Raw genomic sequence first — 27,745 nt, 5'->3', positions numbered from 1 at the left:
AACTTGTAGAAATTATTAAAGGAAAATTTTTCTTACCATTGTTAAAGACCATAAGGAAGACTTTATTCAAGGGACTACTGCAGTGAGGTTTTGCAGTAGGGGATAGAGTTTGGGCTCAATTCTGAATACAACAAGGAAAAGTGGGGATTTACAGCCAAGGAGCAGGGTTGGGTCTATGGGTGGAAAACTACTAAGAGGAAACAGCAGGGCTAAAGGCTAAACTTACTTGACAGGATTCTTGCTGAAGACAGGCCAGAATGATCAGCTATCAAGGGTGAGGAATGAGGTATTAGATCAGATATGGGTGGAGGATTTTCACTAAACTGATTCAGCAGGGTTTTTGCTAAAACTTGACAAAGGGGCCAAGGACAGAGTTCAATGTGGGACCTCAGAGGGAAGAGGGCTCTGAGGAGGCTGACTCGGGTTTGGGCAAAGTGAGAGTCTTTCTCAAAATACAATTTAAAATATTACCTGGAAGGCAAAACTGACCAGAAAAGAAGCTCATTAAACATTCACCTCTCAAAACAATATAAAGATGTGAATTACCCTAAATGTTAGTTCTGTCACCACCACCGACAAAACTTGAATGCTTCCTGCGGGTCAGGACCTATACCAGCTCTGGGATTAAAAGGTGGATAAGACCTATTCTGTCCCTGTCTGCGTAGCCCATACACTGTAGCAATTAAAACTGGCCATTAGAGTAGGACCTTCCATAGGTTTCTTTAAGAGACAAACAGGAAGAAAAGAATTCCCTTTCAATCAAGACTCTTTCTTTCCTTTCTGCTTGTCCAAGAACCCCTTGCTCAGTCCACTAGCTTCCCTGCTTCGCCCCTCCGCACCCCACTTCTGCTAACAGCGCTCTTGAAGGTCCGCACCGCCGTCTCCCGGCCTTCGAAGCCCACTGCGCTTGCGCACATCCAGGTCTTACCCGCCAGCAGGGGGCAAGTCACGATTTTCTGTCCTCCTCGGCTGGGCTCTGGCGCCCTTCTTCTCCCAGCCTTCTCCCTTAGCTCTGGCCTGGAGACGCTTCCTTAGCAACGGGTCGCCCTTGGCAACAGGAGGACGCGGGCGGGCTGACTGGGTTTCCCGCGCGTTCCTGGCACCTGCCTGCGGTGGGAGGCGCAGGCCGAGCCATGTCGGAGATCCTGTGCCAGTGGCTCAACCAGGAGTTGAAGGTGTCCCAGACCGTGAGTGAGTGTCACAGCCTGGGGAGAGCGGGGCCGCGGAGCCTGGAGCGCGGCGCGCTGATGGAAGGTGGCGGCGGGGCAGGGGCTAGCTGCCCGCTCCGGCTCATCTCAGCCGCTGCAGGGCTTCTCCCGCCTCCGCTCTGCCGCTCAGAGGTATCCATCATCACGGTGGTCCCAATCCCGCAGGTTCTGACCTACCGTGGTGCTCAGCCATCAGAGGCTTCAGGGAGGGCTCCCTTGCTCCTTTGGAGAGAAGAATTTTCTAGACTCTATCGTCTGGCCCTGACATTGCTCCTTTCACACTCAAGCGTGGTGTAGTACTAAGCCAACGAAATATGAAGCCTGAAAGCCAGCTACCGCGCTACTAAATGTGTGCCCCGGGACAAGTTACAATACCTTCTCATTCTTCCAGTGTGTTTCCTCCAGTATAAAACAGATCCAGTCATACTTGCCATACCTAACTGCCTCGCAGGAGAGGAGGGTGTGTGAAATGAGTTAGTGCAGAATATGTTAACTTTTACAAATTTCAGCAGTCTTAGCTCAAATGTACACATTAGCTGCTTCTGACCACTTTTCACTCTTCCCAAAGCTGACCTTCTTCACTAACCTGATTTTCCCCGAGCCATGAAGTTGCCATCCCAAGTTTCTAAATCTCACAACCACAGAGGCAGTTTTACATGTTGGCACCTTCTGTGACAGCCAAAATTCCAGCATAGCACTACCCCCCCCCCCATTCAACTTCTTTCTGTTGTCTCTTAAGCAGTTCATTTTTCAGCTGGTAATGTTTTTGCTCAAAGCAAGAGGTTTTCAGACCGAATCATTTCAGTCTGTTTTTCCCAGAAGCATCCTTGCATAATGCCAACTTGCTACCAGAGGGGCAATAGTGCCAACTCAACCTTAAGTCTTAAGTCATCCACAGAATTTGCTAGATCAGTCGTGTCTCTGCAGCCACACAGTATTTGTTATCAGCATTTAAGATCTTTAACTTTGGAGCTTCTCCAGTTGCCTTTCTTGAGGCATAAAACCCGGATTTTTTCTTTGCCAAACCACCACCGGCACATGCCCTGGGAATCGCAGTAACTTTTTTCCCCAGGATTCTATGATCATCCCATGTGTTTCTGACTGTTCCTCACCTAAAATATGATGCTTATCTCAGGATGGTGTTTAGCATTTTTCTTTTCATATTTCTTTCTCACCATAGGAGCCAAAATGTAATAACATGCCCTTAAGATATACTCTTCCGAAGAAAAGCAGTTATAAATTGCTGAGTTTAATTTGGTTTATTTACTTGATTAATAAAAACTGCACCCTTTGCTCAAGTCCCTAAGACTCTTGTATATTGAAACACTTCTGAGAAAAGTAAATAAAATTCATAAGAAATATAGAAAAACAGTAGTATGCCATTCTAATTGTAATCAGTTTGGGAATTTTGGTTTTGAGAGGAGGAGGAAGAATTACTTCATTCCGTGAATATTAAAAGACTGGAGACTTTTAAAGTAAGAATTTAAATAACATAAACTATAAATGGAAAATTCCCAGTGTTTGCTTTCCCGAGGCATAACGCCAGAAGCTGTTAGCAGAGACAGCTGCAGTATTCTGCATCCCATTCACTAGCAATACATATTCATTTTTTGATCCGAGTTGCTAAGAGGAGCCTAAAAAGAGAGAGACAATCCCCTAAGTAACCAAATTCCATATTGTAAAAGGCTTTTCTGACTATAGGGCACACATTCAACTGTGTTTGGAAACAAACAAGATAGGATTTGTGCACCTAAGAAGCACACTGCCAGTTAACTTCTGTCATTAGATAAGCCATCCTATGGTGTACAATGGAAGGCTTAGAATGGTTTAGAGGAACTCTTGTGGAAGGACTGTTAAGTGGGTACAACCTCTGGGGAAAGTAATTGGGCAATTGCTGGATAAGGATCCTGTTAAGAGCAAGGATTTGGCGGCCAGACTGTTTAGGTTGAAATCACTTATTCACACTTCCTAGCTAGTGACCTTGGGCAATTTATTTACCTAAATTTTATGATATTCAAAATAGGGGTAATAATAATATCGCATTGAGTTGTGTCAAGACTAAATGAGATAATAAATGTAAACCATTTAGAATAGTCCCTGAGACATAGTAATGCCAAATCTGACTTTACAGAAACTATCATACAAAAATAAAATCACCAATATGTAAGGACATTTGAACAAGGATGTTTATTGCTACATGGATGGTAGGGGCAAAAAGAAAAAAAAAGGGAAACAGTTTGAATACCCCTCAGTAGCAGAATACTTGGGTAGATGATGCTATGGATTGCTATGCAGTTGTTAGAACAAATGAGTTAGTTGCTATAACTTTTGACCTAAAGAATGCTCAAGTAGGGCTTCCCTGGTGGCGCAGTGGTTGAGAGTCCGCCTGCCGATGCAGGGGACACGGGTTCGTGCCCCGGTCCACGAGGATCCCACATGCCGCGGAGCGGCTGGGCCCGTGAGCCATGGCTGCTGAGCCTGCGCGTCCGGAGCCTGTGCTCCGCAGCGGGAGAGGCCACGGCAGTGAGAGGCCCGGGTACCGAAAAAAAAAAAAAAAAAAAAAGAATGCTCAAGTAAAACACAAAATTTATAGCTTATTGTAACCAGTATAATTTCATTGTTGCATGAGGATGTGTGAGAGAAGAGTGTGGAGAGGCATATACTGGGCTGTTGACATACACAGGACTCTTCATTTTGTGGTTTATGTAAGCATAGAGAGAAGTGTGGAAGGATATAAACCAGTGTATTGGTATTGGTTACCCTGGGAAAGAAGATTGCTGGCTTTTTTTTTTTTTTTTGTAACTCTGTGTTATTTGGCTTTTTGCTTAAATATAAAATTAAAGAAGTAGATCAAACATCACATGACAAAATAGAAGAAAAAGAGGTTTAACATTTTGGTTGAAATATAGTAAGTATCTTGAAGTATTGGAGGGTTACATAAGAGTTATTTTCTCTAATAAAGTTTATAAATGGAAGAAGAATAAAAGTTATCCCTTCTTGAACACTTAGGTACTTACACCAGACGCTGTGCTAAGCCTTTTACATGGGTTTTCTTTTTTAATCTTTAAAAAAGCTCTAAGAGGCATTGTCCCAGTTGTACAGATGAGTAAAAGAGGCTGAGTGAGCTTGGTCATTTGTTCAGGGTCACCCATCTAGTAGGTACTAGAACTAGAATTTGAAGCTAGATCTTTGACTAGTGCTCTTAGGCACTGTATTATATATTAGAGTGTATGCTTAAGGAATATATTTTTAAAAAAATTTACCCTCCCAAGTGTATTCATTTGAGCTCCTTTTAATGAGGATTATTGTTCATTTTGAAATCACAAGCAGTACAGAAATTCAACCCCCCAGGCATGTTGTAACTTCACAAGGCATAACCTAATTCCTAGATGCTTAAATGGCAAAGGTGGATTTATTGATGTTTTTAAAAAGTGGTTCAGTCCATACGTTGCTTGCTGGTACAGGGAAAACAGAATGAGAATGCCAAGTGAATGCATTGCTGTCATTGGAGAGGTAGCTAAAGCCGATTGATTTCTGGATTATTCTGAAAGGTAGAAGTCAATTTGGATAAAGCACCTCATGTTGAATTTTGTGTTGTCTGCACTACCCTGAATATCAGCAGTAAGAAAATGAATTTCAATGATCCTCAGTTGAGAATAGTCTCCCTCCACTTAATGAGGTTTCTGGGAGTCACCAGAGGCTTGATTAGTGTCAACACCTGACACTACATCTATGACAACATGTATGTTACTAAAGCTAAGGATCTCCAGTGAGTTAAGTTTAACAAAACCATTTGTCCTGGAAAATAATGCTTAGACGTATATGTTAATGAAATGTCTTAAAATACAAAAAGTCGTTCAACACAAAATCACATCTGAAATTCAAGCAATTATTTTTATAACAAAAATAAGCAATATAGAATAATGTTACTAAGAGATCTGCTGTAAAATTCTTTACAAACTCTCAGTTAGTTTCAAGAATAAGCTTTGCCTCTGTTTTACAAAACGCCTGTGAATACACTGTAAGAGGAAACTGGCATCAGAATGTCATAACTAAACATTCTCCACAAATGAGTAGAAGCATTTGAATTCCATGTACTGAACAGATCAGATTCTTTGTAAAAATGGATGCATAAGACAGTCCATATGATTTTGGATTTTGGATGGAGCTATATTGAAAATTGTAAATACCTCATTATGCATATTTTTATTGTTTCAATAGTCTTAAACCTTGTTATCAATAGTAACAAGGAACCAATAAAGAGAAAACTGAGTTAAGAAAATTTAGTATCCCTAAGTCTTGATTTTGTAGTAGCCAAATTATAAATAATGATCTCTAGTCGCAATTTTATACCCTGAGAAGTAATAATAATTGCTATATATTTGGGAGGGTATCTAATGAGATTGCAAATGGAAAATATCTACCACAGTGCCTATCATCTATACTAGAGCTAGATACTCAAATATTATTTCAACCACTTTTCTGCCTCTCACTTTAGAAGTATGTCTATTATAGTGTCTGTCACATAATAGGCACTTAGTAAATAATTGTTTATTACATGAGAATGTATGAGTGAGACAAAAGTAGGGCAAAGTATTGTTTTTGACTGAACCTTATGGATTTGTTCATCTCAAAAACGTCACCCTGGGTGCTTTGATCCTCACCTTTGTGATTTCAGAAGCTCTGCTTTCTTACTTAAAGCAACTCTTAGGAATTGTCACATGCTAACAGAAATTACATTCTGCTGATTTTATCAGCTACAGTACCAATGCATCATGTGGAAAAGGACAGCAGAATAATGTATACTGGCAATGGAAAGTAATGCATGTCTTGGTGGGCTGGTACACTCAGGAGGAGACCGAATTTATAGATCAAATTGCTCCTTGACAGTTAGAAGTTAGACATTACCAAAAGAATCCTCAAATCAAACTAATACTTGATGTGTTTTACTTTTCTGCTCTAGAGATATTTTATCTAGATATCAGTGACTGGTTAGATTCGATTAGATTAAGTTAGATTAGATTAAAGTCAGATTCCCTCCTCCTTCTCTTCCCCCAGTGCTTGGGGAAATCATACTGTTCAATGATACTTTCCAGTGTTACTACTACTACAAAAGCTTCTAAAATTATGATATTTGTGTATTTTTCTTCCATTGCAGCATATCTCTATTCTGAAGAAGTTTAACTAATACATTTCAAGATTATCATTTACATGATACGTGCAAAATTTAAATAGATAAATTATTGTGAGTTCTAAGAGATGGCCTATATTCCTTGTTAATTGGGTTTATAAGTGGGTTTCCATAGGTGGCTAAGTCTGTCCTTTTGTATTAAATCTCAGTAGTTTTTGTTTTAGAGAGTGATATTTTCTACTGGTATCCCAAATTTTAGGGACATCCTTAATTTGGACCCCCTTGTGCACTAACTAACCCCTTGTGCACTAACTATACTTAATCTGGGTTCCCTTGTACACTAACTAAAGGTCTTATGTCCACATTTTTTCAAAAGTACCAAATTTTATTTTAAGAAAAAAATAGAGATATCAAAAAATCCTATTGAATATTTATTTATATACCATATTTTATAATGTATTGTAGTGACCTTTTATTAGCCTGTGACCTTACCGTATCATAGAGACATAAAATTTTAGATCTGAAAAAGAATCTTAGACATCATTTAATTCTTCTTTGGCACATGAGGAAATCAGATCAGATATGTGTAGAGATTTGTTTAGGGTTATACAACTAGGTAGTGGAAAGTTAGTAGCAGATTCTGAGTATGCTGACTTTTAGTTCATTCCCCTTTCCCCCAGGTATTATTAAACCACACATTTTCTCATACTTTAGCCTTTCAGGGTCATTAGGAAATACATGGTTTGTCATGTAATGTAACAAATTATTTGATATTTCCCGGTTGGTTCAGCAGCATTTTCCTTGATTGAAATTTGGCCTCTGTTGACTAGAAATTGAGACAGCAAATCGAATAACGGAAGAGTTGTATAAATCAATGTCAAAATTTTAAGATATGAAGTTCCAAGAATGCCACCCAAAATTTTAACCATTAAAGAAGGTTATATAATATAGCAATTGAGATTTTGTTTCAGATAGTAAATCTTGAGAATTATGATGAAGTCTTCAAAGGAGAAAATTATAAAAATTGATCATCCTATTCTGGTACTGGAAGAAAAGAAATTGTCAAGGTCCTCCAGCCAGAGAGCACAGGATACACCTGTAGTTGAACAAAATTGAGTTTACTGACTTGTTGCAACACATACCGTGAGGAACTGTGGGGCTTCTCTAGAAGAGGATGTTAGAAAGGCCTTAGAGCATTTGGGTTTGTGTTAGGTGTTTTTTGGGGAGGGCTCAAGGAAGCAGCGCTTTGCTCTGAATTGGAACCTGTAAAGGGAGCATAGGCAACTCTATGATTGGATATCTTAACAAAACTTATCTAGGAAGTGAGGAGAGCAAAGCAAGGAAAAAGAAGAAGCAGGAACCACTCATATCAGTCAGAATAGGGGGATGATATTGGATCATTTTTTGTGTTTTGGCCAATACTGTTTCGGGCTGAGTTCAGACATGATTACAGAGAGATTTTCTTTCTGTCTTAATCCATCAGGGTCACTGAGTAGCCTTGTCTGGTGTTGGTGTGATGTGAAATTGATTATGTTCGGCAGAAGGCCGAGGTCTAGCTGTGAGTGCTGGGCAAACTCCTAGCAACACCAGGGCCTAATTGGGCCAGGCCAGTACCCAGCCACCAGCAGCTGCTTTTCTCTCTCAAATGAAAGTAAATTTGCTTGGCTTTTTTTTCTGTACATCTTTATTGGAGTATAATTGCTTTACAATGGTGTGTTAGTTTCTGCTTTATAACAAAGTGAATCAGTTATACATATACATATGTTCCCATATCTCTTCCCTCTTGCGTCTCCCTCCCACCCTCCCTATCCCACCCCTCCAGGCGGTCACAAAGCACCCAGCTGATCTCCCTGTGCTATGCGGCTGCTTCCCACTAGCTATCTATTTTATGTTTGGTAGTATATATATGTCCATGCCTCTCTATCATTTTGTCACAGCTTATCCTTCCCCCTCCCCATATCCTCAAGTCCATTCTCTAGTAGGTCTGTGTCTTTATTCCTGTCTTACCCCTAGGTTCTTCATGACATTTTTTTTCTTAAATTCCATATATATGTGTTAGCATACGGTATTTGTCTTTCTCTTTCTGACTTACTTCACTCTGTATGACAGACTCTAGGTCTATCCACTTCATTACAAATAGCTCAATTTCATTTCATTTTATGGCGAGTAATATTCCATTGTATATATGTGCCACCTCTTCTTTATCCATTCATCTGATGATGGATACTTAGGTTGTTTCCATCTCTGGGCTATTGTAAATTGAGCTGCAATGAACATTTTGGTACATGACTCTTTTTGAATTATGGTTTTCTCAGGGTATATGCCCAGTAGTGGGATTGCTGGGTCATATGGTAGCTCTATGTGTAGTTTTTTAAGGAACCTCCATACTGTTCTCCATAATGGCTGTTAAAATGTGGTTGTAAAGCAATTATACTCCAATAAAGATGTAAAAAAAAAAAAAACAAACCTAGGCTAGGTCTTTGATCTTCTAGTGAAGGAGGAGCAAAGGACACTTAGCATAGAATGTGTAGGTCTATAGCCCCTTGTCTATAATCCGCAAATCCCCAAATCTCTTTAGTCATTTGGTGGCAAAACATGACCAGAAATGCTGTGAGGCTATGTTTTGTCTTTATTTCTCCCACTCAAATGGTTTGCTGTAAAAATCAACTATGTCTGATTACATGTGCTTCCCCAGACTGGCGAGAGTGTTATAGCTTACCTGGCCCCAAGAGTAGGCCTGTATCTGAATTTAAGGATAGGGTCAACTATTTGTTCTCTGAGTACTGAGTTACCTTTAAATAAAGATGTTTGTACTATAGTCATTGAGGATCTATTACTGAGATTAACAATTGTGTAATTGATATAACCTGTTGTCTTAGATTAGGAGGCAGTAATAATAACAATAAAATGATCACTGAGCACTTACTATATGCCAGGAATTATGCTACGCACTTTACATGGAATTATCTCATTTAGTTCTCAAACCAACTCTCAGGAGGTAGAACCCATCATTCTCTCTCTTTTAAAGACAGGACACTGAGGCTGTGTAACTATCCAAGGTCTTAGGGCTTATAAATGGTGAAAGAGTCAAACTAGAGAATATTTCTCCAGAGCCTGTGCTCTCCTCATTACCATTTGGAATGTAGAAGACTTATCTTCTTTTGTGCTTTGTCCAGCTGGCTCAGGTGGAGAAACACATAGACCATTTTGCCCTCTGTCCCAGCCTAAGGTAGACAAAGGCCCACATCAAAGATTTCAGCAAATGAAAATGATGGGTATCAGATCTGAGGCTTGGAAGACTGGAGGCATGGCTGAGTGGCTGCTGAACAACGTTTCCCAGATGTAGATCATTTTAGAGCTCAGGGTGAAGAACGTCACTGGGCTCCCATGGTTCATGTATTTCTCATATTCTGCATTGCTCCTTATCCTAGAGTCAACCCACCTCTTCTTCCCTGTAGGTAATTCCAGTTGTGAGTGCAAATTAACTTATAGAGGTGGTCGTCATGAAGTTAGTCATGGTATTTCAGAACATGTACTGGGAAGGAAAATTTGATAAACCAAAGGGAAAAAAATAATCTTTCCTTTGAGTTTTCTTTTCTCCTTACTGTTTCCCTCCCCTCGCCTCTCTCCATTTCTCTTTCTCTCTCTGGCTTCTTATCTTCCTTTCCATACTTTTTAATCTACATATTCCTGGTTATCTGCTCTTTCTTCATCTGATTTCTTGCATGTATTCTTCTTTTTCCTCCTCTTTCATTTTTTCTATGTGTTTTCTCTCTGTTACTTTTGCTATAGCTCTTCACTCATTATTCTCTTCTGTGTTCCTGGGGTGTAAAAAAAAAAAAAAAATCGGAGAGTGTCTAATACACACAGAGCTGCAGACACATGCTTTCATACTTATTTATAGTAAACTACTTGACAGTGAAATAATGTGTTTACTGTTCTTCTTTGACCTTTATATCCAAAATGCCCCTATTTTAACCATATCAGAATTGCCTGATTAATAAGTCCTGCCACTTCAAAGGAAGTGAATTATGATTTTATTTTTCTAGTGACTCTTTGTAGCAAAGAGTTTGCTACAGACCATTTGCCTGATAAATTGAGAGTGATGGACTAGGATACAGTTATTCCCCAGTTATTCACAGGCTAGATTTCAGGTCTTCAGTCAACAGGAACAATAGGCAAAGGGCAAAATCCAGTGAGAGTGGAGGAACGAGACTGCCCAAAGGCGACATAGCAGTAGCCCCTGAATACAAAATAATAGTCTTTAGATTTTGAGTAGGAATCCATAGTCTGACGATGACTGTATGTCCAATGGCACTTCAGAAAGCTAAGAATAGGGACGGGCTATAGAAGAGAAAAAGGAAAGAAGCAGAAAGGAGAAAGCAACAGACAGAAGAGGTGCAGTGCACAGCCAGAGCAGCCCAGATGGCACAGTGAGGACAGTGGTGGCAGCCGAAAACCAGGGAACAGCGTTGGAGGCCAGCAGTGGTGAGTCTCTAAGGAAAGGAGAAATCTGCAGTGACTCAGCAGGAGGAGCTGGCACACCTCTGCCTTTTGGGGGCAGAAGGAGCTATTTGGATTTCAGTTGCTTCCAAGACTACTGCTGCATGATGCCAGAAGGCACTCACTAGATTTTAGTGCTAGATAGCTTAGGGGCTCACCCCAAGAAACAGAATCAGTGAGAATAGTTGACATCTTTTTAAACTACTTTATAATTATATTGATTTAACCTAAGAATTGGGGTATTATTGAGTATAAAATACTTTGAGAACAGATATTAGGAAAGCCTTGGGCAAAATTGTGGGCTGGTGTCAAATATGCAAGAGTTTTATGATAATGTGAAGTCTTCTGAGTAAGAACTCTGTACAGTGGCCTTTATGGAGCAACTCAACTCACCTCCCTGCAACCACGCACCAAGCATCAGTTCTACAAATCATGAAGAAATTAGTTTTTCTTCATTTTCAGATGGCCACCTTATTACTAGTCAAATAGATAAAAGAGGATAATTCAGTATGAATGAGTTTGCGATACTATGATAATATATAATATTTTATAGATATTTAGTATTGCTATTGCCTAAAGGACTCTGATAGAAATACACTGAAGATTTTTGGACGATTTTGAAGTCATTTGAGAGATGATGGCTTTGTCTTATGACAATATAGTTTATTTTATGTATCGATTTTGTATATCATTCTTGAATACTGTGTAACCCTATACCCTTCATTTCATAAGAAAAATACAAGGGACCCCAAACTAAGGACATTTTTAAAGAAAGCAAATTCTGTTTAACACTTAATTCCTTTTTCTGCGCTCATCATTACGTGCGTACTATGTGGCAGGCATGGTATCAAGGAATTCTCATATATTGCCTTTAATCTTTAAAATAGCTCTCCGAGATAGATATAGATATGATGAGGGGATAGAAACTCAGGAAGCTTAAGCTTAAGCAGCTTGGAAGAGGTTGCACAGCTAGTAAAAGGCAGAGCCAAGATTCCTGCATAGATATCTCTGGCTCCAAAGTCTGTCTTCCTCTGGGCTGTCTCCATCATTGCACAGAACACCAACTAGACAGGAGTACACCCTGGAGCCAACAAGGAAAAGCTTGATTATGTTCAGCAGGCCTTATTTAAGAAGGTGCAGATGATTTCTGTAAAATTTCCATTGCAAAATGGTTAAAATTAAGTTTTGAGATTTAGAGAAGTTAGATTGTACCTTACCTGGCCAGAATATGAAATCATCATCCACAGGTTTTACTGATAACTAAGGTATTAGAGTATAATTTTATAAAATATGTTGAGGGTTTGTTTTTAGATCTAAGGTTATATGTTTTATTGGTTGTGTTTTGTTTGGTTTGATCAAAAGTTGTCTTTTCCTTCAAAATGTCATATGTTATCAACTACTGATCTACATTTATTCAGGGGTCTTTATAAGATGTCTACTGTTAAACTTCAATATTTTCATTTGGTTATTACAAGATGTTTTTAGAAGTATTTTCATGGCATTTTGAGTTCAAGTTAAATTATGAAGTTTTACTCTATGTGTACATAATGAAAATATATAAACTCTATGTACAACATTATATTTACTTTTTTAATCTCTACGTTCTAAAATTCAGGTCCCAAGTCATTTGCAAAGGCATTTTCCAATGGCTATCTAATTGGAGAAGTTTTGCACAAGTTTGCACTTCAGGATGATTTTGCAGAATTTTCAGAAAGCAGGTTAGTGAGATTATTCCTTACTTTAAAAGAGGTCAATTCCTTTGGCATTTGGATGGTTTTAGCCCAAAGTTAACATTAAAGAATCATTTACCACAAGATTCCCCTAAACCAGCCAAGCATCCATTGGTATGGAAACTGCTGCTTCCTCACGTATACATACTTCATAGTCCCAGGAGTATAATGGAGAGAAAGTTATAAGGTTGCAGCAAGCCCTCATCTCTAGATGGGCCCCATTTTAATATCTTCTGTATCCCTGCGGTCCTGTGTTTTATCAGATTGGTGAAGCTTTTGCCCATCATTTCTCCAAAAGTTCTTTCTGCCCATTTCTTTCCCTTCTCCTTCTGGGACTCCCACTATGTGTATGTTGGTACACTTGACAGTATCCCACAGGTTTCTGAGGCTTTGTTGGTTTTTAAAAATAAACTTCTTATTTTGAACAGTTTTAGATTTACAGAAAAATTGCAAAGATAGTGCAGAGAGTTCCCATATTGTTCATATCCTGTTCCCCCTACTGCTACCATCTTATATCCGTATGGTACATTTTGTACCAAAGATTTGTTGTAATTTTTATCTAATGTCTTTTTTGTTCCAGTATCTCACCAGGATACCACATTATATTTTATAGCCATGTCTCTTAGATTCTTCTTGGCAGAGATACTTTCTCAGACTTTCCTTGTTTTTGATAATCTTCACAGTTTAGAAAAATTAATAACTGGCCAGGTATTTTGTACATTGCTCCTCAGTTGGAATTTGTCTGATATTTTTTCTCATGATTAGAATGAGTTTATGTGTTTTGAAATTCTGTTCACTTTTCTTCATTCTTTTTCCTTTCTGTTTCTCCTATAAATAATTTCAGTTGATCTATCTATGAGTGTACCAATTCTTTCTTCTGACAACTCAAATCTCCTGTTGAGCTAGTGAATTTTTACATTTCAGTTATTGTACTTTTCAACCTTAGAATTCCACTTGGTTCTTATTTTTATAATTTCGATTTCCTTATTGATATTCTATTTTTGTTGAGATGTTGTTCTCATACTTTCTTTTTTAATGGTTAAAAGATGAATTGTTTTAGTTGTTTTAACATTTATAATAGCTGACTTAAGGTCTTTGTCTAATAAGTTCAGCATCTGGGCTCCCTCAGAGAGTTTCTATTGAGCTTTGTTCCCCCTATATATGGACCATACTTTCCTTTTTCTCCGTGTGTCTCATAATTGTTGAAAATAGACATTTAAAATAATACGAGTTAGCTCAGATTATCCCACCTTCCCATGGTTTGTGGTTGTTGCTGCTGCTGCTTGTTTGTTTAATGACTCTCTTGGACTAATTCTGGAAAGTCTGTATTCCTTGTTGTGTACAGCAGCTGAAGACTCTGCTTGGTTAGCTTAGTGAATAGAGCAAATGAACAGAGCTCAGCAAATGAACAGAGATATTTTAAAATATCTTCAACTGATAAATCTTTCCTGACTGAGAGACTGTGAGTCTGTTGAGGTGTCTCCAATGCTTTCACAGTTTACAACCCTGCCTTAGCCTTTACTTCCTGCTTGTACAGGACCTCAAGATCAGCCAGAGGTGAGAGATTTGGGCCTCCTTCTGTCTTTCCCGCTTACCCAAACATTCCTACACATGCATATGGCCCTCTAGATCTCCAGGAATATGTCAGAGCTTTTCAAAGCGCCCAATGGATATTTTATTCTTATATCTTCCTTTTAAGTTTTTGAGTAGACTCTTATTTGCTCCAGTGGTATCACTGCCTTAGGTAGCTGTGATCTTAAACAATTGCCACTGATTGTTTTTCACTAATACCCTGGGAATAAGTCTTCTTTCAGTGATTGAGCTCTAAAAAATATCAAATAATGACAATGTCCTGAGGATAGGACTTTTTGAGAAGGTTGAAACCTGTTTGTCCTCTCTGATGGCTGCTAGGCTGCTGGTTTTTACAGCTCCTATTGTTGCTGGTTTTTACAGCTCCCCTGTAGAGCTGGGGAGAAGGGAATGTGAATAGTGCAAGTTAAAACAATCAAAAGCTCTCTGTTTTAACTAAGATTAAGTCTTTTTCTTAAATAAATGTTTCTTAGATTGTTACAAGCCTTTGGATAATTTCTGGAGTTATGAAAAAGTTGATTTTCATAATTTTTGTCAGTTTTATTATTGCCTTTATGGAGGAATGGATTTGTGGAGGTCCTTGCTCTACCATTCCTGACATCCTGCTCCATCTCCATGTTTTAACCTGATATTTCCCACTCAAGTATTTCTTAGTTTTTGGTTGCTTGGAATAGTAGGCTTCCATTGAGCAGTACCTATGTTGCAAGACTTTAAGGCAAAAGAATCTGGTACCTCCATTCTAGAGGTGAGTCATTCTTTCACAATCCAGATTATGCTAGTTGTACAGGTAATAATAGTATAATACAAGAGGAGCCATGGATTGGAAATACATTTTCATGCCAAATAAGCCTCTGTTGCTAATCCCAGACAATTTCTTAAGCTTATAGGGTACTGGATAACATTCTAATACATACCCTACACCCCATGTCTCACATCTCTTCCTCAAGGGCAAGGGATAGACGGTCCTTCACAGCTTAGCCCCGACTGCCTCCTCTGCCTGAGCTCCTAGCCCTGTGCCCACTCTGCTTCTACCTTAATTTCCTCCCCTCCAATGGAAGCCAGGATCAGCCTCTAAGGTATAAGATTTCCAGGGTAGCTAAGTCAGTGTCTATGCCCTTCTTTTCTCCTTTTGCTTTCTCACAAGTTCTCATATGACCAGATTGATTTGTGATGGTCTGCATGTAACCAGGTTTCCAATCCTTTTTTGTTGTTGTTGCTTATTATCCCTTTATGAAAGTTATAAAGTTATCTTGTACATTTACTTATTATAACACTGGTCACTTTGTTGTCAGTTTCTTTTTTTGTGTCTCTTTCACGTTGCACATTGTACATTCAAGTGCCTTAAAGTTATGGGTATGACTTATTTTTCTTTGCATCCCCAGGGCCATCACAGGCCTGGCACATGTTTAGCTTTCAGTAAATGTTTTTTAAATTAATGAATGGCTGCATATCCTGATAAATCCTGCATTTAGACACCTTGTTTGAACTTCTCCGTAGGCAGATAGAGCTCTACACCCACATTTTTAAGTGTGGTTTCCCCATCAGCTTAAGAAACTTTAGATATTCCAGTTTCTGTTTCTCAAGGCCTGTCTTACAAAATGCTTCCCTGTGTGACCCTCATCCACCTTTCCAGCCACATTTTCCACCGGTCTGGAGCCCTAACATAAACTGCTTTGGTCCACAAACATGTCATGTGCTTTTGTTATGCCTTGCAATTTTGCATATTAACATTCGTCCTTCACTTCCACCATGAGAAACTTTTATTCATCCTTAAGATCCAGCTAAAAATCTACCCCTTCTCTAAACTGTGTTTGGTCCCCTAGCAGATTTAATTTTCTTTTCCTCTTTGTTTTTTTCTCTTTGTTTTAATAACACTTTGGATGTCCCTTTTTTTTTATTACATTAAGTTATAATTATTTATTTATATGTCAGTTCTTATAAGAGTTACTGCCACGTGAAGGAGCCCAAATAATGTTTGATAATGAATATATGAATGTTTACTCCTTAACTAGATTGCAAAGTTGCTCAAAGTTGCATAGTATGTTTATTCTCTGTGCTCCAGGCATTGTCCCTGGACCACAGCAGGCACACAATAATGTTTCTCTATTAAATAAATGAATGATTTCAGAAAGTATATCTGGTTCGGTACAGAAAACTTAAAGAACCATACTGATCAGATCATGCGTGCAGTATTTCACGTGTACTAAGTTGGCTTTTGTTAGCCAGGCCATGGAAGGCCTTTGTGTGAAATGGAGATAGGGACCCCATATGGATGGAGGTAACTGTGAAGACACAGGTCTTAGTGAACAGAAAGACCTCTGTGCAAAGAAAAAGAAGCCCCTTTTTGGATAAAACAACCTCATGCCAGGTATTGCCCCACCCCTGCACAGGAGTGTGCCCTGAGTACTATCATGTGTAGCAGTCCTGCCTTTCACTCACTGAAAAGGACTCACTTTCTGTTCCACTGAGTCATTACCTTTCTTAACATGGGGAGAGGGACCTACTTGTCCTGACAACCAGATACTATCCATCTTTAGTTCCTGGAACAGCCCCCATTTTTTCCAGGGCACATGGTATTTTAAAGAAGGCAAGAATTAGTAAATCTGTGGATATGACCTTTGTAATAGTGTATTTAGTGGGGAAAAGGACCCTTCTTTGTAAAGCCTGTGTTTTAGACAGCTAGCTAGTGCCAGAGCTCATGATTTGGGGATTTTTGTGTAATATTTTCTAGGGTCTTTAGTCTAAAATGTTAACAGTAAACTAAATCTATGTTGCTAATAATTAGAAGTTATTTGCTTTGGGAATTACTTAATCCTAAGAATAACTCATCTAACTCTGAAAGAATTCTGTTTTGGGATATCTTTAGTCCATCTCAGAGGGTGAAAAATGAGCAGATTAGTTAAAAGAATAAAAAGTAAAGGAACATGGATGTCCCTTGGGAGGGCAGCTTCTAATTACCTTGTGAGATGTATTCCATCACCAGGTGGCAAGGAGGAGAGGAGATTGATAATCCCTTGGCAAATAAGGACTGCAAGTAGAGAGGGAGAAGACTTTTCCCAGAATACATTCCTTATCCCCTCGGGTGTCATCATTTACATCATATGCTATGTCTTCAGAGCAAAGATGTTCCAGTGGATTTTCTGGGTTCAAAACCAACTGTTGATTATCATGTTATACTGATTGAGCATATACTGTAACAAGAGTGGACTCCACCAATTTACACACCAGTTATATCCCCAAAATTTTGGTTGGAAATTTAGAGTATATATTAAAAGCTTCCAGAGGGAAATACTATTACACCTGGACACTTCGACCAGACCGTAAAAGCCATTTTAAAGCCTATTGTGTCACTGAACCCTAGTGTTAGCAGGCTACACTGCATTCTGGGGGTTGTGTAATACAAGAAAGAGGAAGGGAAGTGTTCTTCACTTTTATTGGGTACAGGGCTAAATTTTGATAAAATTTGGAAATGAATAGTGTTTGTTTTTGGATTCTCCCTCCCGAATTATGGTGCCTGTAACCTCTGAAGCCCAAGGTTATGACCCAGGCAAAATCTCTGAAAAGCAGCTCTCAGGCCATATCTTTCCAAGTCAGTGTAGTGGACAAGGCATACAGGACTCCTAGGATAGGAAGGACATGAAATGATGAACTGAGATGGAAGATCAAAAGGGGATGCCAGGTGCCTGTCCAAGGAATGTGAACACAGGTCTTTGATTTGACCATCCTCTGTCACAATAAGACTCTTCAAAACATGGTCTGCTGTACCCTAATCATTTTAGTCCTGTGTTTGTTATCTCAAACTGTAAGGTCATTTGTGGGGGAACAAATTGCAAAACTGGACATGACATAAGAAGACCTAAAACAATGTTTTACCCTTTTTGTTGATAAGATTACCTTGTAGCATTCCTTATCTCTTTTTATCCCCTCTAAGATCTGTTTCTCTTTATCAATTTAAAATATTTCATTCAAAGTTTGGTTGACGTGGTATGCCACACTAAATATACTTAACCAAACAGAGGAAATAGGAAATACGATAAGTTATACCACAGAACTGGAAAAGGAATTCAGTGTCTTGTGTCACTACATTTGTTGACATTGGCCTTTCCATGATACTGGCTCCTTATTTATATTTATAAATCATTCCTATATTTCCCCAGATCCACATCCTTGGCAGCTAACAGGCACTTTTAGACTAGATTTTAGGAGGTTCACAAATACCAGCAAATTGTATACACATTTTGTGTATCTGCATGAATGTGTGTTTTCTTTCCTGTGGAAAAGGTTTCGTAGCTCTCATCAGATTTCCAAAGGATGGTATATGTGATTTAAAAAAAAAAGGTTTAGAACCACTGCTTGAGAGCTATCTCTTGAGAAATAATATACTAGGAACAGTATATAAAGTTTAAGAAGTGCTAATTGGGCTTCCCTGGTGGCTCAGTGGTTAAGAATCCGCTTGCCAGGGCAGGGGACACAGGTTCGATCCCTGGTCCGGGAGGATCCCACATGCCGCGGAGCAACTAAGCCCATGCGCCATAACTACTGAGCCTGTGCTCCAGAGTCCACCAGCCACAACTACTGAGCCCACGTGCAACAACTACTGAAGCTTGCATGCCTAGAGCCTATGCTCCACAGCAAGAGAAGCCCACGCACCGCAATGAAGAGTAGCCCCCACTCACTGCAACTAGAGAAAGCCTGCACGCAGCAACAAAGACCCAATGCAGCCAAAAATAAATAAATTAATTAAATAAATTTAAAAAAGAAGTGCTAAGTGATCTCTTTCAGCTTCTAAACATTCAGTTGAGGTCATTAAAGGTCATTGTATCTTCCCCAAATAATATTATAGTCCAAAATGAAGTTATTGAGTGAGTAACCCTATAATATTAGAAATTCCACCAACTCCCTCTGTTCTAAAGTATCATCTTTTTTCAGGGAGAGGATGTGACTTTGACTTATATTTAAGTATATTCAGTGTATTTTTTCCATCAAAGAATGTCACTGAGATTTTGGAAGTTAACGTAAGGAGAAAATAGACCAGTGGTTAAAATTGACATTTGCATTCAGTTTGATCGCAGAGAGGCACAAAAGTTGAAAATGCATCTAACATCTTTTGCTTTCTTTCTGCCACTGGATTCACAGGCTTATTGACAGCCCTAGGTCATTTGAGACCTCTATTACAACAGTTACATCAATGTATCACTACTTGTTATTCATCTGTTTTCCCACTATGAACTCCTAAAGGGCAGGGTGTCTTATCTTTGTAAGACTTTAATAAATTTATAAAAATTTATTAAATTAAACAAATTATTGGTATAGTTGAGAGAGTAAATTAATAAATGAATTAATGAATTTCTTCTAAAATGTGAGCCTAATTTGATGATAGGTGATTCAATAATACATATATTTTAGAAAGTCTTTAGCGATTCTTGAAGAAGTAATATGCAGTGTACAGTGAAGATTACATAACTAATTTAGTTGTATAGCTAATGTTATTTAATTAAATATTTCTGATAGTGCCTGAGGGGATTACTGTGAAAGTTGTCACTGCAACTGAAAATAAGATTATTTTCAGGTTCTAGTAATGACATCAGTTAAAGAAATGGACATTTAAATTGCAATTTTGTCTTCTGAGTAAAATAGTTTTCAAAACAATAGTTAAGATTTTCCATTTAGAAGAAGAAATTTAGTTATGTTTTTGTACTGACTTCTTGCAGAAATTCTAGCATCTATTTAAGTAGAAGAGTATATGAAATTAATGGGTTTTAGTTTAGCCATTCAAGAGAAATAAATGCATGGAGTTAAGACAATACACAAAATCTCAATGTATCTACGTGATTAAGTGGTTTTAGAGAGGATTGATATATTTAAAAGAACATGGGATAATTCATAATATGGGATCATGGTAATACCTCTGATATTTGTTGTTTGCTTTATTTCAGTGTCTAATTATGTAAAATATTTTAATGCCTAGGATTTCAAGTGCCAAACTTAATAATTTTTCTCGCTTGGAGCCCACACTTCACCTTCTGGGTGTGCAGTTTGATCAGAACGTGGCCCACGATATCATCACAGAAAAGCCTGGGGCAGCCACAAAACTCTTATATCAATTGTACATTGCTCTCCAGAGAAAAAAGAAAAGTGTGCTGACTGGAGTGGAAATGCAAACCATGCAACCCCTGACAAATACAAAAGTTGAAAACATGAAAAGCGAGACTTTTCGAGATGTAAGTACATAAAGAAACATTATAAGCATATCACAATATAAAGCTTGGTAAAGGGACACAGCAGTGATGTTGCATTCTCAAAGAAGCCCCATTGGGCATATATGTCTCTGATGTATGTTATTGGCCATATTTGGGTTTTATTTTATATAAATATTTTCAATTCATTTATCCATTTTTGATGCCTCTCTCCATCCTATCCACCAGTTGCCAATAACTTATCAACTGTTTGCTCCTAATTCCCAGTGCTTTTTGTGCCTGCTCCTCTCTTTTCCATTTCTACCCCTATCCTATCTGCTCAGACCTCCTGCTGAGCTACTGCGGTAACCTACTAATGCGGCTTCCCATCTTCAGGCTTCCTACTGGAGGTTAATCAACCACTAGGTGAATCTGCCCTCAGTTCCACTTTTGTTGGTTTCTTCTGCTCAGAAACCTGCTAATTTACAAATAATCTTGTCACCAAGTCAGACTAGCATCCAAGTTCTTTCACTAAAGAGTCTCATTCTGTCTTTCTAACTTCATTTCTTCATAAACCTCAGCATAAAGTCTTTCTTCTGCATTGATTGGCAGCCTGTCCTTGAATAGGACTTGTATATTTCTGCTCTTCCCTCTCTACCACCCAAGCTCACCCTTCTCCTCTCTCCGCTTCCCCCAAACTTTCCTCCGTCTACTCTGTGCAGCCTTCCCAGTATACATGGACTCTTTCTGCAGAGCTTGTAGGGCACAGGTAATTGTTACTCTTTGGTGTTAACCTCCTGTTGCTGATAGTATTGACTAACTTTCATTATTTATCTATCATATGGCCTCACAAGATTTTTGGTTCCTCAAGTTCAAGAAATATGCCCAGTACAATGCTTTCAACGTTGCAAATACTCATTGTCTCTTGATTATTTGATACAACTCTTTAGTTGACAAATCTCTGTAGTTCCTGTGCTGTTTCCTTATGATAAGTGAAGGCCATTAACTTTTCCAGGTCTGTAGGATAATGGGGAGTACTGTACTGATGTAATGCATAATAATAAATGAAAATAATTAAATTTTAAAATTTAATTTATGAAGCAGCAATGACAATAAATGTGGGAGCTAATTCCACTTTTAGATTTGTCTACTCTTGGTGGACATCCTTATGAGTCTGGTAGCAGAATGAACTCAGCACCCACAGAGAGCTAGAAATTAGATTAGGCTGAAAGTCAGTAACTGCTGCTTCCTTCATGTGCAAGCTGGTTAACTTTGGGTTAGTCCCTGGAACAGTCTCAGTCTCACTTTTTCAAACTGTAAAAACAAGGATGTTTATCTCTACCTGCCTGAGAGTTAGGTTTTTGGGTAACTTCAAGAAAAACAATATATAAGAAAATTCTTTGTAAAGTATAAAAGAGTCAGTGTAAACAAGTGCTACAAGTGCTGTAGAGCTGAGTCCAAACAAAAAACCATTGGGTTTAGTGTTGGCCACGGTGACTTTCCAAAGTCAATTACCCATTTATTGAACAAAGATCTGTTGGGCTCCTACTTTATGTCAGGCACTCACAAGTGAGTAGTACAGAAAACCCCCCAATTCTCTTAGAGCTTACATTTTGGGGAGAGAAAAATGTTTCAGCAGAGTGGTATGGATTGCAGTGAAGACGAGGAAGAATGGAGCATAGACTATTCTTTCAAGACACGTGGAGATAAAGGGGAAGAGAGAATAACAGTAGCTGCAGGGGAGAAGCTCAACAGAAGTGTGAGATTATTTGTTCATTTTATGGACATGGAGACTGGGACAACTTGGCAGTTGAGAAAAAGAATCAGTGGCAGGTGATGAGTGGTGAAGAGACCCTCTGGGGAAGAAAAGAGGAAGAATGAGTCAATGGTTCAGATGAAGGAGGAGATATCTTATGAAAAATGTAGAGATGCCTTTTTTCTTTGATATAGGTGGAGGAAGATGCAGGTGTCTATTACATATTAATATCGATAATGATGAAAATTTATTGAACATACATAGTGAGATGCCAGGCCCTGTTCCAGGTGCTTTATGTATATTATCTCATTTGACCTTCACAACCATCTTATGAGATAGGTACTTTTAGTGTTCCCATTTTACAGATGATGAAACTGAGAGAGATTAGGTAACTTGCTCAACTTCATGAAGCTAGTAGGTAGTAGAGCCAAACCTCAAACCTAGGCACTCTGACTCCACACATTTAACAGCAGGCTATTTGATGGCTCAATGGATATTTCCTGGGCTGGGGGGAAATAGAATTAAGTTGAAGAAAAAGAAAAAAATATATATATATATGTTGAAGTGGGGTGGTAGGATGTTAAAGGACCTTACATGTTCGTTGCCACTGTGAAGATGGAGGCCAGGACATTTTTAACAGTGAAAAGAGCAGAGGTGTGTGTAAGTGCTTAAAGACAGCTCACAGGGCCTTAACTGATCTTCTGAGTAAGTGTCAGTATCTACTGAGGCAGTTTTAGAAAAGAAGGACCAAGAATGGTTTGAGCAATGGTACCATTTAAAAAAAAATTTTTAGTAAGTCATCAGCTTCTAAGTAGATTACTTTCAAATATAAAAGTTTTAGTTAAATACGTTAGCCATTGCTCTGTGTCCCACTTCACAATCATCACTGAGAGTTCATTTTCTTTTACTGTTGTACCCTCATTGCCGGTGGCCTGGAAGTTTTCATTATTTCTTCACTTTTTACTAGGAAGTGGCTTAAGTAATGGAAAGAATCTAGCTTCTTATATTATCTCTTTTATGTTGAAATTGGTTTTATAAATTACTTTTATGAAAATGTATTTGTAAGGATACAAATACCATGCATTGAGAATTAAACTCAGGGCAAAAAGTTTAATTATAAAAGCATATATCATGCATTTTTACTGTCCTTACATCAATTAAGGGTGTGAGTGATTGGTATGGGACTTGAATTTGCTTTAGCCATCAACAGTAGTAATTCATAGAAATTTTATTCTGAAGGCAAATTTTATGTGTGCTTATAATGACAATATACTCTTTTTTCTCTAATAATGGAATCTTCTTGAAATGCTTTCTTCATTTAGAGACATAGAAACCTGATACCACGTCAACCTGATTTCAATCTGATGCAGGTTACACATAGGTTTCAAGAAAAATATAAACACATGAACAAAGATCTTGTCCACATGCATTTTGAGAAACTTGAAAAATTTCAAAAACTCCAGGAAGAACAAAGATCTTTTAAAATCTAAAAGGTTTTATAGAACAATTTTTCCAGAAACTCATTAGTGCATAGTATATTGTTTGCCACTTATGTCTATATTACGCATTGCATAGGCATGAATCCAGCCCGAGCTGCCAGTTCCTGGTACAAGCCTCATGCTCTGCCTGCTCTCACCTTTCTCTCCCTCACTTTTCCCCTTTCTCTGTCTCCACCTTTGCTGATGGTCGCATCTTCCTGCGGCAAAGAACTAGAACTGCCATTCTCTGGAACAGTGGGACAACTTGACCTCTTTTTAAGTTGTCTGGTAGAAATGAATGCTTCAGATGCTTCAGTGATATGGGGGAGGGTTGCTACCCAGAATGAAAATACACACATTTGATCGGCATAATTTGGGGATTCCAAAATTGTGTTTCAATATCATACTTTTCAAAATAAGTTATATTGACTCTTCCATTGGTTAATTGCTGAGTTCCGAAAATTTCAATGGAAAATTTGTGTACCTGTGAGTGTATAACATTGCATATTATTCTGATGAACTGAATAACTAAACTAATGTGTATGGGATATTTAGCAACACTTGAGCAGAAGACGACAAAATGAAATAATGGCTAAAATCCAAGCAGCTATCATACAGATTCCCAAACCCGCATCAAATCGTATTCTGAAAGCACTTGACACTCAAAAAGCGTTGAAAAAGAAAAAAGAGGCAGAGGTAAGTGATAACCCTTTAATAATGTGTTGTGTTTATCTTAATGAAAGGATGATCTTTCCCTAAAACATATAGAGACTTCCCTGAACTCCCTACTTCCTTTTTGAATTACTTCTGGTATTGTCCCTTCTCATAGAAAACTCCTCCACCATATGCATATCCAATCCACTTTATAGTTATTTGTTCAGAAACAGAGAATGTAGCTTTAGGACAGAGATGGCAAATTCTAATAAATGATAGAACCTGTGCGGCTCCTGTGTTGTGGATTCTGTGGTTACTAACAAACTATGCCAGAGTGGGTGCTGTTGTAATGGGTCATGATACCCATGACCCAACAGGGGCCAGTCCAAGTACCCATACCATGCGTGTGCCATTCCTACTATTTGCTTTTCCTCAATACCTCCTCCCCATGCTGCACTGTCTTTCTATGAATCCTAGAAATGTTAAGCAACTTGCTTGCTCTCATCATATTTAAATTTAAGATGCTTACACTGTTGATATTTTACTAGACCATGCCAGCTGTCAATCATTCCAATAGGATATAATCTCATTATATTTCACAAGGGAACAATACTACATTTTGATACTAATTCCTGCAATCTACACTGTATACTACTATAATGATTGTTAGGGATATTCTCTCCCTTAAGAAAAAAGATTAATAACTACCACTTATTGATCATCTGCTATATGCCAGGTTGTGGGTTGGGTACTTCACATCATCTTTAATTTGTAAATAATTCTCTAAGTAGGGTATTATTTCCCCCATTTTTTAGATAAGGAAAATGAGACTCAGAAAACTGACATGTTTTACTCAAGTACACAATGCTGTTAAAGCAAAGATCGAGAGGTCTCTCTGATTTCTAAATCCATTGCATTTTATATTAATTCACATTTTTTTAATATTAAAAAATCGTATAGTAAAGTACTACCCACAGAGGCTTTTTTTCTGACCCCATTTTAGTAAAAGTATTTAATTCTCATGTTTCCCTGAGTTGATTAAAGCTTATTAATAAGGATTTGCAGTAGGCAGAGGATTAGCTAAAATTAATTTTCAGAGAGCAAATTAATAGTGTAAGTAAGGTTGCACAACCTTAAATGTTTAAAACACTCAAGATGATTTTAAAGAAATATTTATGTCAAGGCTTCCCTGGTGGCACAGTGGTTGAGAGTCCACCTGCCGATGCAGGGGACATGGGTTCGTGGCCCGGTCCGGGAAGATCGCACATGCCGCGGAGCGGCTGGGCCCGTGAGCCATGGCCACTGAGCCTGCGCGTCCAGAGCCTGTGCTCCGCAACGGAAGAGGCCACAGCAGTGAGAGGCCCGCGTACTGCAAAAAAAAAAAAGAAAAGAAAGAAATATTTATGTCCAAAAAAATGCTTATTCTCATTTAAAAGAATTGTAATTAACAATGCACGTCCTGACTGTTTGATAATCTTTATTCTCATTAAATGCCCTTTGATGTACTGTCAGAGCTAGACTTGTGAACTGAATGATTCGGGTTAGGCAATTTTCACCTTCTTTTATATATATTTAGCGTAGTCTAAAAGTAACAAATCAGAATAGAAAAATATTCTAGAATGTAGCTTTTCAGATCTTGCTTCCTAATTAGCTTGAATTAGTAATGCATGTCACTTTATACATTTGAATGAATGTGGTAAATGAAAATTTTCAATGTTTTTTAGAGGTGAAAAACTGATAATGAATTTCCTTTAAAGGATGTGGCCAATGAGATTAAGAAGTTTGAAGCATTAATAAAAAAGGATCTCCAAGCAAAAGAAAGGTGGGATGCAAATTATCTCAGTAATCACAAAACTGCATTCTGTTCTACTCTAACTTGAATATTTAGAAATAGTTTACCTGAAATAGCTGTTCCAAAGATATTTTCACCTTGTAGTATCTTCATTAAGAGCGTATATTAAGGAAGATAAATGAGCTAAAATTCAGATTAGTTGTTCATTAACAATTTTTGTAAAATCAAAAGGGAGAGTGGCTATTATGAGATGTGAGGTTAATTTATTTTTCTATGTTATACTTACCCTTGTAAGTTCACACATATTTTTTAAACACTCACTAACATTTTTTCAAGTTACTATTAATTTACATTTGTCACAAAAAAGCCATTATTAGACTCTAGTTTGGTTGCTGTCATGTTGCATCCTCAGCATTTAGCACAGGGACCAGCAGTAAAAAGTTGTTGAATGAGTTTGTTGACTGAATGTCACTAAAACAGTTCAATGAGTTCTTTACAGAAAGTGCCTGGTTAATGGGCTTCTTTTTCCTAAAGATAAAGATCTTCTCCCCTTTTGTTTCCTATTAGGGGTCATTGACTCACAGAAAATAATTGATTAGGGACTACACATATAGGAACAGCTTGAATTTCTCTGCATTTTTTTCATGGAAACTATCTAAACTCTTCTTCTTTATGTTTTATAGAATAGGAAATAAATCTCTTAAAGAAGAAAAATATACATGAATTATATACTTCAGTTCCATATTAATATTTTTGAGGAGATGGAATAGAGTCAAATGAGGAGGAATAAGAATGAGCTAGAAGGAGAAATGGTGAGGAAGTCAAGGGTGAAAGGAAAGTGAAGCAGAATGAAGAATGTATACATTAATCGCCTTTCCCCCTTCCCTCTGCAGAAACTCCTGATGTCCTACTCTGAGCCCTCCCCATATTCATCAGTGCTCACCTCACTCCTAAAATAACCACAGCCCAAGCCTACTCCCCCATGCAGCTGCCACCTGACCCCCGCCATGCCCACCCTTGACCTTGGCCCATGAAACCACTCCACTTCTTCCAACTCTTTCACTCATCTCCCCAGCCACATGTTCCGGAGTGATAAACAGACGGTGTCCACCAGAATGACTATCTTAAAATATTGAAACACTCTGTTGCTTTTCGTGAATGGTATTCTCTGCAGCCCCGCAGCCCACTCCTTTCTTGGGACGCCTCGATTTCCACACAGTTTAGCAACCAGAATCAACACCAAGCACAGCAGCATCTCCCAATCCCTGTACCAGCAGCCATTTTGATTCAGTAGTGTCCTTGCCCTGTCTGTGGTTCAATGTTTTAAAGATCCTTCCTGTACAAACATTCACCCTCATCCTCATTGCCTTCCCAACCCAACCTGAACCCTAGGCCTCTCTATCAGTTAGCTTAGAAACCCCAAAACCAGAGTGGGTTAAATGAGATGGATATTTACTTCTCTCTCCTATAATATTAATAGAAATCAGAAGGTAAGCAGCCCAGGGCATGTGTTACTGCTCCAAGGGCAACGAGGACTGAGGCCTTCCTTTTAGTTCCACCGTCCTGATGTGTGGTTTCTGTCTTCAAAGTCACATTTGCAAATAAGAGATAGCTTCCGAGGCTCCGGCCATTTGGCCCACGTTCCAATGTCAGGAAGGAGGAGAGGCAAAAAGTGGACATCCAATCTGAAATCGCTCCTTATACGAGCCTTCCCAGAAGCTCCATAT

At 38.4% G+C, this 27,745-nt stretch overlaps 1 protein-coding gene across 1 annotated transcript in view; it reads left to right on the top strand.

Moving 5' to 3' along the window:
* Positions 1-1,133: 1,133 nt before the first annotated feature.
* The window catches only part of SPEF2 (sperm flagellar 2), a gene marked incomplete at both ends in the record, with an annotated part of 171,105 nt that continues 144,493 nt past the window's right edge, over positions 1,134-27,745 (top strand). The window contains 5 exons of the mRNA XM_082835419.1: positions 1,134-1,191; positions 12,458-12,560; positions 20,131-20,383; positions 24,128-24,268; positions 25,984-26,048. Coding sequence (XP_082691545.1) covers positions 1,134-1,191; positions 12,458-12,560; positions 20,131-20,383; positions 24,128-24,268; positions 25,984-26,048 — 620 coding nt within the window. The remainder of the gene's footprint in view (positions 1,192-12,457; positions 12,561-20,130; positions 20,384-24,127; positions 24,269-25,983; positions 26,049-27,745) is intronic.

This window comes from Leucopleurus acutus, assembly GCF_964270905.1.
Source record: "Leucopleurus acutus genome assembly, chromosome: 3".
Taxonomy (NCBI): domain Eukaryota; kingdom Metazoa; phylum Chordata; class Mammalia; order Artiodactyla; family Delphinidae; genus Leucopleurus; species Leucopleurus acutus.
This window is presented reverse-complemented; position numbering and strand designations above follow the sequence as displayed.